This window comes from Lithobates pipiens, unplaced genomic scaffold (genome assembly GCF_037356315.1).
Source record: "Lithobates pipiens isolate NorthernLeopardFrog02 unplaced genomic scaffold, aLitPip1_a1.2 Scaffold_22, whole genome shotgun sequence".
NCBI lineage: Eukaryota > Metazoa > Chordata > Amphibia > Anura > Ranidae > Lithobates > Lithobates pipiens.
This window is the reverse complement of record NW_027507784.1, coordinates 15,332,656-15,346,411: the sequence shown is the minus strand read 5'-3', so window position 1 is coordinate 15,346,411 and position 13,756 is coordinate 15,332,656. Positions and strand designations below refer to the sequence as shown.

At 44.9% G+C, this 13,756-nt stretch overlaps 1 protein-coding gene across 1 annotated transcript; it reads left to right on the top strand.

The window, feature by feature from the left end:
- Positions 1 to 2,002: 2,002 nt before the first annotated feature.
- On the top strand, positions 2,003 to 13,221 carry LOC143925604 (uncharacterized). The gene is made up of 4 exons (XM_077450078.1): positions 2,003 to 2,434; positions 5,435 to 5,555; positions 7,743 to 7,816; positions 12,851 to 13,221. The coding sequence occupies exons 1-4, from the start codon at positions 2,107 to 2,109 to the stop codon at positions 13,219 to 13,221; spliced, it is 894 nt and encodes a 297-aa protein (XP_077306204.1). The 5' UTR covers positions 2,003 to 2,106.
- Positions 13,222 to 13,756: the final 535 nt, after the last annotated feature.

The window sequence follows — 13,756 nt, the reverse complement described above, 5'->3', positions numbered from 1 at the left end:
GTGTGTTCTGTTAGAAAAGTGATGGAGACCGACTAGTCTACTACAGTACATAGCTGTATGGTAACAGTCACCTTGGTTGTGACGAGTAGAACCACAGTTTCCTGTCTTGTTACTTTAGAAGTTACTCTCATTTTGTTAAATGCTGTTGGCAGCCATTTTTTTTTTTTTTTTGGCATCCTTTACCAAAGGCCAAATGACACCTGGGTCCTGGAGAAAGGGTGCCCAGAAGTCTGAGAAACAACCTCTAAAGCTTGAACACTTCTTCTAGAATAAAATATTCTATGACTTGAGACTGGGACATGTGTATATCGGGTGCTGGACTGGCGAAAAAGCTGGTGTGGTCAATGTCGGCCACTGTGGACTTGTTGGTGTCAACCCTTTTGTTTTGTTTTTGTTTTTTTTAGACGTTCCTCAAAACTTTAGAATAAAACAGGATAAAAAACAGTTCTGTTCAGGAAAGCTACATAGGTTGCTAGAATTCCGTGCATGTAAAGAAAAGCCATTCAAGTACACTTGCTAAAACCAAGTGCTAAGAAAATGGGTCTTTCTAATATGACCTTATGATCAGTGCCAGTGTGGCTCCTGAGCATTATCAGGAGTTGATAGTTGAGTTTGAGGTCAAGTATTACAAAGGGCTTAAGAATACCTCTGACCTTATACTATCCACTTGAAGGCTCAGACACCATCCAGTAGCTTGGCCTGCACAACACAGATGTAGTAAAACAGGATTATAAGATATAATAATGTCCAGATTTTAGCATAAGCATGTGTAGCCAGGTACAGTCTACTTTCTGCACTGCAGGTGGCGCTATTCCGCAGCGGCAAGGCAGTTGGAGCGGAAGTAGGAGGAACATGGTTCCTCTTTGGTTTTCCTGGGTCACTGGGAAAGCAAACCGATTGGATGCTGCAGCCCCATGTGACTCGGGTGCCCATCTTGGGTCAGGCAGAGCCTTTTTAAGGTCCTGGATCTCAGGTTTGGCATGCATTTTGTGAGTTGGTATAGTAGGGACAGGTACCCCGCTTGTTAGGGACAGCACTAGCATTAGGGAACGGTTCCTGATGAGGAGGAAAAGCGTAGGGTCGCAACTCTTCTGGACACCTTCTCGGGCCATGAGGCAGCCAGGCTGCATTCAGCCCCCTCTCAACAGACACAGCTGGGATCTGCTCCTTTCACTTTTCTGGAAACCATGAGTGCCTCCAGCTGGGTACCTTTTCCACCAGGTTTGTTGTGAATTGTTGCTACATTACTTCAATACATGTTTTATATTGCACCCAACTGTGCGAATTATTGCCGTCACTCACACTAAACCCCACCTACACTAGCTGGCTCTCTTAACAGAGCACATAATTCTCAATGTAGCAACTTTATACTTTTTTTTAACTGGAGTTTTTACTGCAAGCAGCTACAAAACAAGATACATGTCTCAGAAGTTTCAGGAGCCATTGGGGCGAGCAGGTATTATTCATCTTCAGTCCATGTACCAAATCTGATCCAGGGACTACACTTAAGCCTTGTACACACGGTTGGAGAATCCGTCGGAATGTGTCCTATCGGACCGTGTTGTCGGATAATCCGACTGTGTGTGGTATGCATTGAACTGATTCCGTCAGAATATCCGTCGGACCCAATTTTCCAACTTGTTGGAAATATTTCCCGACCAACTGGTTCGATCGGACATACTCCGATCATGTGTAGAGAATTCCGATCGGACAAAGTGCCACACATGCTCAGATCAAATTCCACCAAAGCTATTGGCTACTAGCCTGAACGTAGTCCCGTCGTAACGAAATAACGTCACCACGTTCTGAAAGATCGGATTTTCCAACAACTTGGTCCGACCGTGTGTATGCAACAGTTTCGGACACAATCCGTCGGACAAAGTCCGTCAGACAAAATCCAACGGATTTGGTTGGCAGAATGTCCGATCGTGTGTACAAGGGCTAACACTGATACTAAGTCGATTAGGTTTCACCTAGACCTGGAATCTGGACAATGGCAAGTTTCATATGAGAGTATTTAGGTGGGATCTTTGTTTTGTGATGGGTTCCTTTTAATTCACATTCCCTTTTTCTTGTCTTAATAAATTTTGCTCTCAGTCAGCAGAGATGGAGGATTTGGGGAACCTGAAAGAGAAGATCCTCAGCTACAGCCTTGAAAGTTCTGAGATGGCAACGTCGGGTTACAAGCGGATCTTGGTCCAGGTCTGTGGTCAGACTGGTCATGGAAAATCATCCTTCATCAATTCCTTGATCTATGCCTTGCATGGTGGCACGTTTAAGGTCAAGGCATCTGAGGCTACAGCCACCGGAAGCCAAGGTGGGCATACCCGGCAAAGAAAATCGTACCACCTGACTGACGCCATCACCCTGGTGGACAATCGAGGGTTTGGAAAAGCAGACAACTGTGAGAAGGAAGAAGCTTATGCTCAGCTTGGTCAGTGTTCTTTTTTTATTACATACGTCTAATAATTGTCCAAATTCTAGTGCCAACATTCAGCAAAGACCATCAAACCATTAGACCTTCCACTTTAAACTTCCCACTGTTGCTCCAATATTTTGGAATGTTTTTTTATTTTTTTTTTGCATATTAAAAAGTGCCAGCATTATCCATAGAACTTTACAAAGGGCATAGAACCGTTTGCATCAGGCCCTGTTACCCAAATAAGCTCAACATCAAATGTGTCTACAGCTAGGGGAGTTTAAGAGAAAGCCACTTACCACAGCCGTGTATTTTTGTAATTTTAGTAGAAAAAAAAAAATCGACACAAACATGGGAAGAACATACAAACTCAATATGGCGTGTCTCAAGAAGGATCTGAACACAGGATTCGGAAATGCAAGACAAAAGTGCTAACCATTTAGTGCTAGGGTGGGATTATGGTTCAGGATTAGGGCAAAAAAATGTTAGGTTAGGATTATGGTGAGCAATGTTAGGGCTATGCAAAATGTTAGGGATAGGTTACAGGTTAGGGCAGTGACGGCAAACCTTGGCACCCCAGATGTTTTGGAACTCCATTTCCCATGATTCTCATGCACTCTGCAGTGTTGCTGAGCATCATGGCAAATGGAGTTCCAAAACATCTGGAGTGCCGAGGTTCACCATCACTGGGTTAGTGAAAAACCAAAAAAATATTTATGGCACAAGGTAAGACTAAAGGGTTACACTTGAGTTAGTCTTAGCCCCTGTACAAACGGTCGGACATTTCGACAACCAAATCCGAAACTGTTGCATACACACGGTCGGACAAAGTTGTTGAAAAATCCGATCTTTCAGAACGTGATGACGTAATTTCGTTACAATGGGACTACGTTCAGGCTAGTAGCCAATAGCTTTGATGTAGGAATTTGATCTGAGCATGCGTGGCACTTTGTCCGATCGGAATTCTCTACACATGATCGGAGTATGTCCGATCAGACCAGTTTGTCGGAAAATATTTCCAGCAAGTTTGAAAATTTGGTCCGACGGATATTCCGACGGAAACAGTCCGGTGCAAACCACACACAGTCGGATTATCCGACAACACGGTCTGATAGGACACATTCCGACGGATTCTCCGACCGTGTGTACAAGGGCTTAGAGGAGGGTAGGGAGACAGCTGAGTTGGATTAGTGTTAGGGTCAAATTTAGGGGCTGATTGAATGGCTGAGATAAAGGATTAAGGTCAAGTGTTAGGGTTTAGGGTCTGGGTAGTTTAACCTCTTGCCGCCCAAGCTATAGCCAAAAGATGGGTACAGCGTGGGCCTAAATTGCGTGGAGGGCCTCCATGTATATCCTCCCGTGCATGAGCTGCCTGCGTGTCCCCTGTGGGCCGTGCGCTCTGTGATCAGTGAGTCTCGGCCCCTTACCATGTAATCAGCTGTCAGTCAATGACAGCCGATCACGAGATGTAAACAGAAGACGGTAATCTTTTTTTTTCTCCTCTTGCTGACAGCATGAGAAAAGAGGGGAAAAAATAATACCGTCTGGAGTAAAGGACACCGGTCCCGCACACTCCAGACCCACCACTGCTATGCAGTGCCCACCAGTGCTCACCAGTGCTGCCAATTAGTGCCCATCGGTACCTCATCATCAGTGCCACCTATCAGTGCTGCCCTATCAGTGTCACCTACCAGTGCCCATCAGTGCCACCTATCAGTGCTGCCTATCAGTGCCCATCAGAGCCACCTATCAGTGCAGCCTCATCAGTGCCTACCAGTGCTGCCTCATCAGTGCCCATCAGTGCCGCTTCAGCAGTGCCACCTATTGGTGCCCATCAGTGAAGGAGAAAAATGACCTGTTTGCAAAATTTTATAACAAGCTATGAAAACATTTTTGTTTGTTTTTTTATCTCTGTCTTTTTTTTGTTTTGTTTGTTTAGCAAGAAATAAAAAAAACCCCAGTAGTGATTACATACCACCAAAAGAAAACTATTTTTGTGTAAAAAAAATAAATGTCATATGGGTACAGTGTTGTATGACTGCACAATTGTCACTCAAAGTGCGACAGTGCCCAATGCTGACAGTTGGTCTGGGGGTTTAAGTGCCCAGTAAGCAAGTGGTTAAAGATAGGGTGGGGTTGGTTTAATGCAAGGGCATATTATATGGGTTAGGTCAGTGTTTCTCAATTCCAGTCCTCAAGGCGCCCCAACAGGTCGTGTTTTCAGGATTCCCCTCAGATGTAACGGCTGTGGTAATTACTAAGGCAGTGGAACTGATCAAATCACCTGTGCAAAAATAATAGAGAGCCTGAAAACATGACCTGTTGGGGCACCTTGAGGACTGGAGTTAAGAAACACTGGGTTAGGTTATAGGTTAAGGCCAAGTGTTTGGGTTTGGGGGGGGTATGGTGATGGTATGGTTGAGTTGGGTTAGTTTGGTGTCAGAATAGGGGGTAGGGACAGGATAAAGATCAGGCCTATTATCCCCCCACACACCTTATGTTTGTTATCACTTCTAGACGCACAGTGTCAAGAATTAAAGTGGTTTTTTTTGGGAGTTTTTTTTTTGTTATTTTTAATAACAAACATGTTATACTTACCTGCTCTGGGCAATAGTTTTGCGCAAAGCAGCCTCCTCTACTGGGGTCCCCATCCGGCGTTCCAGGCTCCTCCGCCCCCTGCTCAGTGCCCCCTTAGCAAGTGGCTTGAAATGGGGGCACTGAGCCGCCCGGTCTGTGTTTCTCTATGACACACAGAGCCCGGCTCAACGCACCACCCTGCTCTCTCCTCAGAGGCTTTGATCGACAGCAGTGAGAGCCAATGTGTTTGTTGTAGAGCCACACATTAGATACCAACCTTCACTGAAATATGGGAGTCGGAGCCCAAACATTTGGAAGTGATCTGTGATTCAGGGGTAACACAGATTGATAAGTATGATACTGTATGACCCTAGTTGAGTATTTCCTTGTCAGTCTAAAAACATTTAGAATGTGTGATCATTTTCCATATATCTGCAGGAAACTTGCAGCCTCTGGATGAAGAGGTGGTTTGGCAAAATTCTTTCAAAGAGAGAATGAAAGCAATAACTGAAGCCGAACGTAACTCCAATGACCTCCTACTGCCAGTATTCATCTACAGGTGACCTTCTATCACTATTTGTGGTTAGCTTATGTTTCTTTGGGCTCCTACTCATCAGAATGTCACCAATGTCCAGAGAAGATTCCACTTGACACTTTGGGAAATAACCTGTTTCTATGTTCATGGGAGAAATTTGAGGGAAGAGAAATAAATCTAAATAAATCTAAATAAATCTTTGTCCGACTTCCTCCCTCAACTTCCATGAACCCTTCTCTGCGTGTACAGGCAGTGCCGGGACAAGGTCACCCAGCGCCCAGGGCAAAGATGCCAAACTGCGCACCCCCCTTTCCCTTAGGGTTAGGGTCAGGGTGCCCCCTACTGCTGCAATAAACCATTGGGCCAGGGGCAGCCGCCCTTCCTGCCCACCCCTTGCCCCGGCCCTGTGTACAGGAATAGGGTCCATGCACGTGGCTGGGAAATATTGGCACTTAAGTAAATGTCAACACCACTATATATTTGATGCTGACACGTATGTGACCCACATTTATCACAACTAGTAATGGGCCGAACACCCCCCGGGTTCAGTTCTTACCAGAAGTCCCGAACATCGAAAAAGTTTGGACCCGAGCCGCAAACTCTGTTAAAGTCTATGGCGACTGAACGTAAAAAAAAAAAAAAAAAGTCCCCATTTTGAAGGCGTATATTCAAGTTATTGGCCATAAAAAAAGAGTATGGAGGTCCAGGTACTGCCCTGGGGAAAACATGTATCAATGCTAAAAACTTTTTTATTATTATTATTATTATACACTATTTATATAGCGCCAACAGTTTACGCAGCGCTTTAGAATGTATAGGGGGGGACAACACACAGTACAGTTAAATACAAAAGGTACATGAGGGCCCTGATCGTAGAGCTTACATTCTAAACTTTTAAAAAAGATCATTTTTTACAGGAGCAGTGATTTGAATGATGCTTAAAGTGAAACAGTAAAAATTCCGTAAAATATATTGTGCCTGGGGGTCCCCTTAGTCTGCCTGTAAAGTGGTACATCTGTACCATGTATGGAACCTGCTGCAGCAAAACTGACATTTATAAAGGAAAAAAAATGGCATTTGATTATCGCAGCTGTAATTGTCGGCAATAAAATAAATGAATAAACTACGTGGGCCTCCCCACATGCATACCAGGCCCTTTGGGTCTTGTATGGATTTTAAGGGGAACCCCATGCCAAAATGTAATAAAAAATGGTGTGCCCCCCCCCCCCCAAATCCATACCAGACTCTATATCTGAACATGCAGCTTGGCAGGCTAGGAAAAGGGGGAAAGAGTGAGCGCCCCCCTCTCCTAAACAATACCAGGCCACGTGCCTTCAACATGGAGGGGTGCTTCATGAGAGAATGGAAGCAATGGAATGGGGTCCATGCACTTGTCTTGGAAATATTGTCACTCAAGTAAATGTCAATACCACGGAAAGTCCGACAACTAATGTTTGTTGGAGTATACACACGGTCTGACTTGCAGCCAACAAGCTCACACCCAACATTTGTTGTCGGAAAATCCGATCGTGTGTAAGGGCATAAGGCCCCCCCCCCACCCCCATATAGTTATGGGCATTAGCAGGTAGGACATAGGTCTTATAATAGCCCACATCATTCTAAGCCCTTGTACACACGGTTGGAGATTCCGACAACCAAATCCGTCTGATTTTGTCCGACGGATTTTGTCCAAAACTGTTGCATACACACGGTCGGACTAAGTTGTCGGAAAATCCGACCATTCAGAACATGACGACGTTATTTCGTTACGACGGGACTAGGTTCAGGCTAGTAGCCAATAGCTTTGATGTAGGAATTTGATCTGAGCATGCGTGGCACTTTGTCCAATCGGAATTCTCTACACATGATCGGAGTATGTCCGATCGGAGCATTTTGTCGGAAAATATTTCCGGCAAGTTGGAAAATTTGGTCCGACGGATATTCCAACGGAAACAGTCCGATGCCACACACAGTTGGAATATCCAACAAAACGCTCCGATCGGACACATTCCGTTGGAATCTCCGACCGTGTGTACAAGGGCTAAGTCATTCTGAATCTGATCAATGGAAATGTTTTTATATTAATCCTCATATACCCTTGTCCCTTCTCCGTTCATAATGATACAAAGAAACCTGCCCCTATAGGTGAATATACTACAGATAAAGCAGCTCATTGTTTATTGCAATTCTTTTTCTCTTTTATACATTTAGTGTACAATGTGGAATGGGGAGCAAGTCGAAAAAGGAAATGAAAGAATTTCTTAAAAATGCTCAAAAGCTTACAGGTATGCTATTCTACTTATTTTAGCTTGACAGCTTTGTCAGTAACCTTGTCTGAGACTGAGATGATGTCATCAGTCTGCTGCAGGCAGGAGGAAGCAATACCTTAGTCTCTCCTCTTCCCCCAATGACCAGACGGCAACATTGTAACTTTGTAGCAAGTCACAAGGTGAGAGAGGTTCAATGACAAATACACATAAGGCAGTGTCGGCTGGTGCTCAATATTTTGGAGGGGGGGGGGGGGGGGGCGGCAAGCAAATCTGCCCCCTTCTCCCCTCCCAGCGGGAGATGGACAGTGGTGATCAGTGCAACCCCTGCCCCTCCGTGGGATATGGCGGCGAACAGTGCATCCCCCCCGCAAAAGATGAATGGTGGCGATCAGTGCACCCCCCCATGGGAGACAGACTGCAGCAAACAGTGGCCTTACCTTAGGAGTTTGATGCTGCTCCTCGCTACAGCTTGCCAGGGGAAGAGTCAAGGCCATTGCTTCTCCTCCCAGCCGAACAGGAAGTGTGTCCCGGGAACCACCGGGAAGCATCGGAAAGAGAGGGGGCACTTCTACCACCACCTTTAACCACTTCCGGACCGCCGCATGCCGTTATATGTCACTACTTTGAAGAGGGATATCGTTGTTATAGCAGCAGCTAGCTGCCATAACCCCGGTATCCTCTTGTTCAGCCAGCGGTCCCCTTCAAGATAATAGTGGTCTCTGCGGCAGATCAAGATCACTTTTATCTGCAACGGGAGAGGGCCTCAGGATCCGCTTCCTGATTGGCCAGGAGGAGAAGCAGGAAGACAATTGCGAATATTAATTTGTTAATGTCCCACAACTAGGTGGGCTCAGGGCACAGTGCTCTGAGCCCCAAGCCCACCCTTTTTAAAGCCAATTAGAGACTTAGGCTCTAATCATGTGCTTCAAGAAAAAAAAAAAAAACACCATTGAAATCAATGCGTCCAGTGCCCTGCATATAAATTAGAGGCCTGGATTAGGGTGGCGGCGCCCCTAATAAACGGGCCCACCACTGACATGGGGGTTGATTTACTAAAGCTGGAGAGTTCAGAATCTGGCGCAGCTCTGCTGCTTGTTAAATTAAAGCTTTGACAGTAAAACCTAAAAGCTGATTGGTTTCTGTGCAGAGCTGCACCAGATTTTGCTCTCGCCAGTTTTAGTAAATCCCCCCCAATGACTCCTGTATTTTTTTTTTTTTACTGGTACCCCCATGTATCTGCTAATGTGTGCATTTTTGCAAACACACACACACCAATGTGTTCTGAAAAGTCCTGCATGCTGCATCTTTAGTGTGGTTTTGGAAACTATGCCAAAAAAATGCAGCTTCCCATTGCAATGAATAGAAATTGTGGTAAAATTGTGGTAAAAATGCACTCACAATTTACATTTTTTTTTGGTGCGTTTGTGAGTCACATGTCCATTTTTCACAGATGCAGGCCCCCCAAAAACACACCAGAAACACAGGGGCAATGTGTCTGAAACAGAGCAAAATGGTGGTAAATATACATATATGCATTTTTACCATGATTTTGCAACAGAGCAGCGTGAAAGAACCCCAACTAAAACCAGTGCATTTTTGCAAAAACATTGATGTTGATTTACTAAAACTGTAGCACACAGAATCTGGCGCACCTCTGCATAGTAACCAATCAGCTTCCAGGTTTTCATGTCAAATTGTGAGTGCATTTTTACCACAATTTTACCACAATTTCTATTCAATGCAATAGGAAGCTGCATTTTTTTTGGCACAGTTTCCAAAACCGCACCAAAGATGCAGCATGCAGGACTTTTCAGAACACAGTGGTGTGAAAAGTCCCCATAAGATTTAAAGGGAAACACTTTTCCTACATTTTTCTTGCAAGGTAAAAATGCAGGAAAAATGCTTCAGTGTGAAAGGGCCCTAGGGCAAAGTTCACACCTGTACGGGTGGTGCCGCTGTGGGACCCACACAAACTCCCGCAGCTGCAACCACACGCTCAGCGAAAAACGTGGGACTCGCGGGCAGGTGCCATTAATCCTAATGACACGCCGCCTGCACTTTAAAGCGCACCCACACTGGGAACCATGCTGTACTCGTGGTTCCCATGAGGGCTGCGATTTCCGAAGTAGCGCAGGGACTTTTTTCTTGTGTGTCACAGGGCACGGCAGCCCATTTGAATGATTGATAACGTCAAGCCCGGGAACCACCGGGAAGCGTCTGAAAGAGAGGGGGCACTTCTCCCACCACCTTTAACCACTTCCGGACCGCCGCACGCCAATATACGTCATTACTTTGAAGAGGAATATCGTTGTTATAGCTGCAGCTAGCTGCCATAACCCCCGGTATCCTCTTGTCCGTTCCAAGATAATAATGGTCTCTGCGGTGGATTCGCTGTGAGATCCATTTTATCTGCAACGGGAGAGGGCCTCCCTCTCCTGCCTTGTTCCGGTGCCCTCCGCCGCTTAACCGAGCCGTCGGCAGCAGCAGAGGCAATCGGATGTTCCTCCTTCCTTGGCATGGAGACGAGTGAGGGGAAGACGGCCCCCATTCATCTCCATGACACTGCAGGGCGGAAGCAACGTCAAAACGTCACTTCTGCACATACCTCTTAAAGGGCCCTTTTTTTAAATTATTTTTTTAAATGACAATCTTATTTTTTATTGCATTTTAGTGTAAATATGAGATGTGAGGTCTTTTTGACCCCCAGATATCATATTTAAGAGGACCTGTCATGCTTTTTTTTCTATTACAAGGGATGTTTACATTCCTTGTAATAGGAATAAAAATGACACAATTTTATTTCTTTTTTTAATTAATCAGTGTAAAAATAAAAAAATAAATAAGAAAAAATAAAAAAAATTTTTAAACACGCCCCGTCCCGCCGAGCTCGTGTGCAGAAGCAAACGCATACTTGAGTAGCACCCGCACATGAAAAAGGTGTTCAAACCACACATGTCAGGTATCGCCGCGATCGGTAGAGCGAGAGCAATAATTCTAGCCCTAGACCGCCTCTGTAACTCAAAACATCCAACCTGTAGAATTTTTTAAATATCGCCTATGGGGTCTTTAAAGGGTAAAATTTTGTCGCCATTCCACGAGCGGGCGCAATTTTGAAGAGTGACGTGTTGAGTATCAATTTACTCGGAGTAAAAATTATCTTTCAGAACAGTAAAAAAAAAATGTTGTCTTAATTTTATTTTCTTTTTTAAAAAAAAGTGAGTTTTTTTTTTTGCAAGGCTGCTGCGCAAATACGGTGTGGTAGAAAGTTTCGCAACGACCGCTATTTTATTCTCTAAAAAAAATTTATAATGGTTGGGGGTTCTAAGTAATTTTCTAGCAAAAAAAAAAAACTTTTTAACTTATAAACAACGCGTCTAACAAAAGAGGCTCGGTCCTTAACCACTTGCCGACCAGCGCACGACGATGTACGTCGACAGAATGGCACGGGCAGGCAAATGGGCACACATGTACGTCCCTTTAAATTTGCCGCCCTGCCATCAGGAGCGCGCCGCCGGCGGCGCGCTTCCACGCTGGTCGGGACCCCCGTGAGTCCAGTCGCGGGACCCACGGACTCGATCGCCGCAGGCATCCCTGCGATCGTCTCACGGAGCGGCCGAATGGAGAAGTGCCGTTGTAAACAACATTTCTCCATTCTGCCTAGCAACTAGTGACACTGATCTCTGCTCCTTGTGATTAGAGCAGAGATTAGTGTTCACTAAATGAAAGCCCAGCCCCCCCCACAGTTAGTAACACATCCCTAGGAACACTTAACCCCTACACTGCCACCCACTGGTTAACCCTTTCACTGCCAGTGTCATTTACACAGGAATCACTGCATTTATATAGCAGTGATTACTGTATAAATGACAATGGTCCCAAAAATGTGTCAAAAATGTCCGATGGGTCCCCCACAATGTCGCAGTCACAATAAAAATCGCTAATCGCCGCCATTACTAGTAAAAAAAAAAATAATAAAAAATTATTAATAAAAATGCTATAAAACTATCCCCTATTTTGTAAACGCTATAACTTTTGCGCAAACCAATCAATAATCGCTTATTGCGATTTTTTTTACCAAAAATATGTAGAAGAATACGTATCGGCCTAAACTGAGGGAAAAATGTTTTTTTATATATTTTTTGGGGATATATATTATAACAAAAAGTAAAAAAATAATGCGTTTTTTTCAAAATTGTTGCTCTATTTTTGTTTATAGCGCAAAAAATAAAAACCGCAGGGGTGATCAAATACCACCAAAAGAAAGCTCTATTTGTGGGAAAAAAAGGACGTCAATTTTGTTTGGGAGCCACGTCGCACGACCGCGCAATTGTCAGTTAAAGCGACGCAGTGCCGAATCGCAAAAAGTGGTCTGGTCTTTGACCAGCAAAATGGTCCGGTCTGAAAGTGGTTAAGTGGTTAAAAGTGATCCCGAGGCGGATCCGCTGCAGAGACCACTTTTATCTGAAAGCCGGCCACCTATGAGAAAAACTGATCCCGGGGTTATGGCATCTAGCTGCAGCCATAACCCCGGTATTTAATGTCAAAGTAATGATGTAAATTCCCAGTTAGGTGGTCGGCAGTTGGTTGACTTGTATTTTATTCTATGCAGAGCAGCCTCATCGTGATGCTGTATAAAATGTTGGGTAAAAATGCAACAAGTCCTATATTTCTTTTTCTTCTGCAGAACGTTTGGTATGAACTGAAGCAATAATAATGACCTTGTCTATGTGTTGGGACTGTATAGGGCAGTGATGGTGAACCTCGGCACCCCAGATGTTTTGAAACTACATTTCCCATGATGCTCTACTACACTGCAGAGTGCATGAGCATCATGGGAAATGTAGTTCCAAAACATCTGGGGTGCCAAGGTTCGCCATCACTGGTATAGGGCAACATTGCCCAAGGCAGCCAGATGGGACCGGTGTGAATGATCTCTGAAAGATAAGGCAATCACTTAGTCGGGTCACCCAAATGACTACAGTCCAATTGGCCATTTGTGGTCATTTCTTCTTTCATTAAGGGTGAAAACGTTGTGTTTCTCCTCTCCAGGATTTCTGCCAATCATCATCCTCACCAAGAGATATCTTGGAGATGTTGGTACTTTGGAACGACAGTTTAAGGAAATCGGGATGGAGCGGATATTCCCGGTGGAGAACTACACTTCTGAGGACCACATCAAAACCCCGGAGAAGGACAAGACCTTCCTGTCCATCCTGCACGAGGCACTGGATCTGGTGAAGTTCCGGGGCGACGCGGCATCTTCCTTTGGCACCCCGGAGGAGGAGCACCGGAAAAGGGTGCAGATGGTGCTCAACATCGCACATATGAATGAGATGGAGAGAGACAAGGAAAAAAATAAAAATGAATGGGATAAGGAACAAGAGGAAAAAAAGAAAGAGAAAGATTGTAGATCAATGTAACCATCTAAGGGTGAGGGACTGTGATTGTCTTATGAATTACTGAACTCGAATGTCCCCTCCCCCACAGTCACTCGTTATTATTATACATTTAGATAACTTTGACATATACCACAGCGTTGTACAGAGAGCAGAAAACCTAGGGTTGCCACCTGTCCAGGATTCACCCGGACAGTTTGGGTTTGGAATCCTGTGTCCAGGTTTCAGTCTGCCTGAAACCCAGACACATTGTTTAGACTGGGCTGTGGCTCCCCAAGTAGCTTAGATAGTAACACAAAAATCTGTTGCCATTTGGGATCGGCTCTCTGAGGGTAGGTTTGGCATCACGGGGGGGGGGGGGGGCATGATGTTAGTAAGAGCAGTTTGGCCACACCCACTGTTTGCCGCAGTGCACTGCATTACCACTTTCCTTGGGGGGCACCCAAAGGTGTCCCAGGTCTTTTATAATCCTATAGTGTATACTACGTAAAAAAAATGTGCCCTGTGCCACTAAAGTGTTCGGGTTTGGCTTGAAGAAAAGGTGGCAACCCTAACAGAG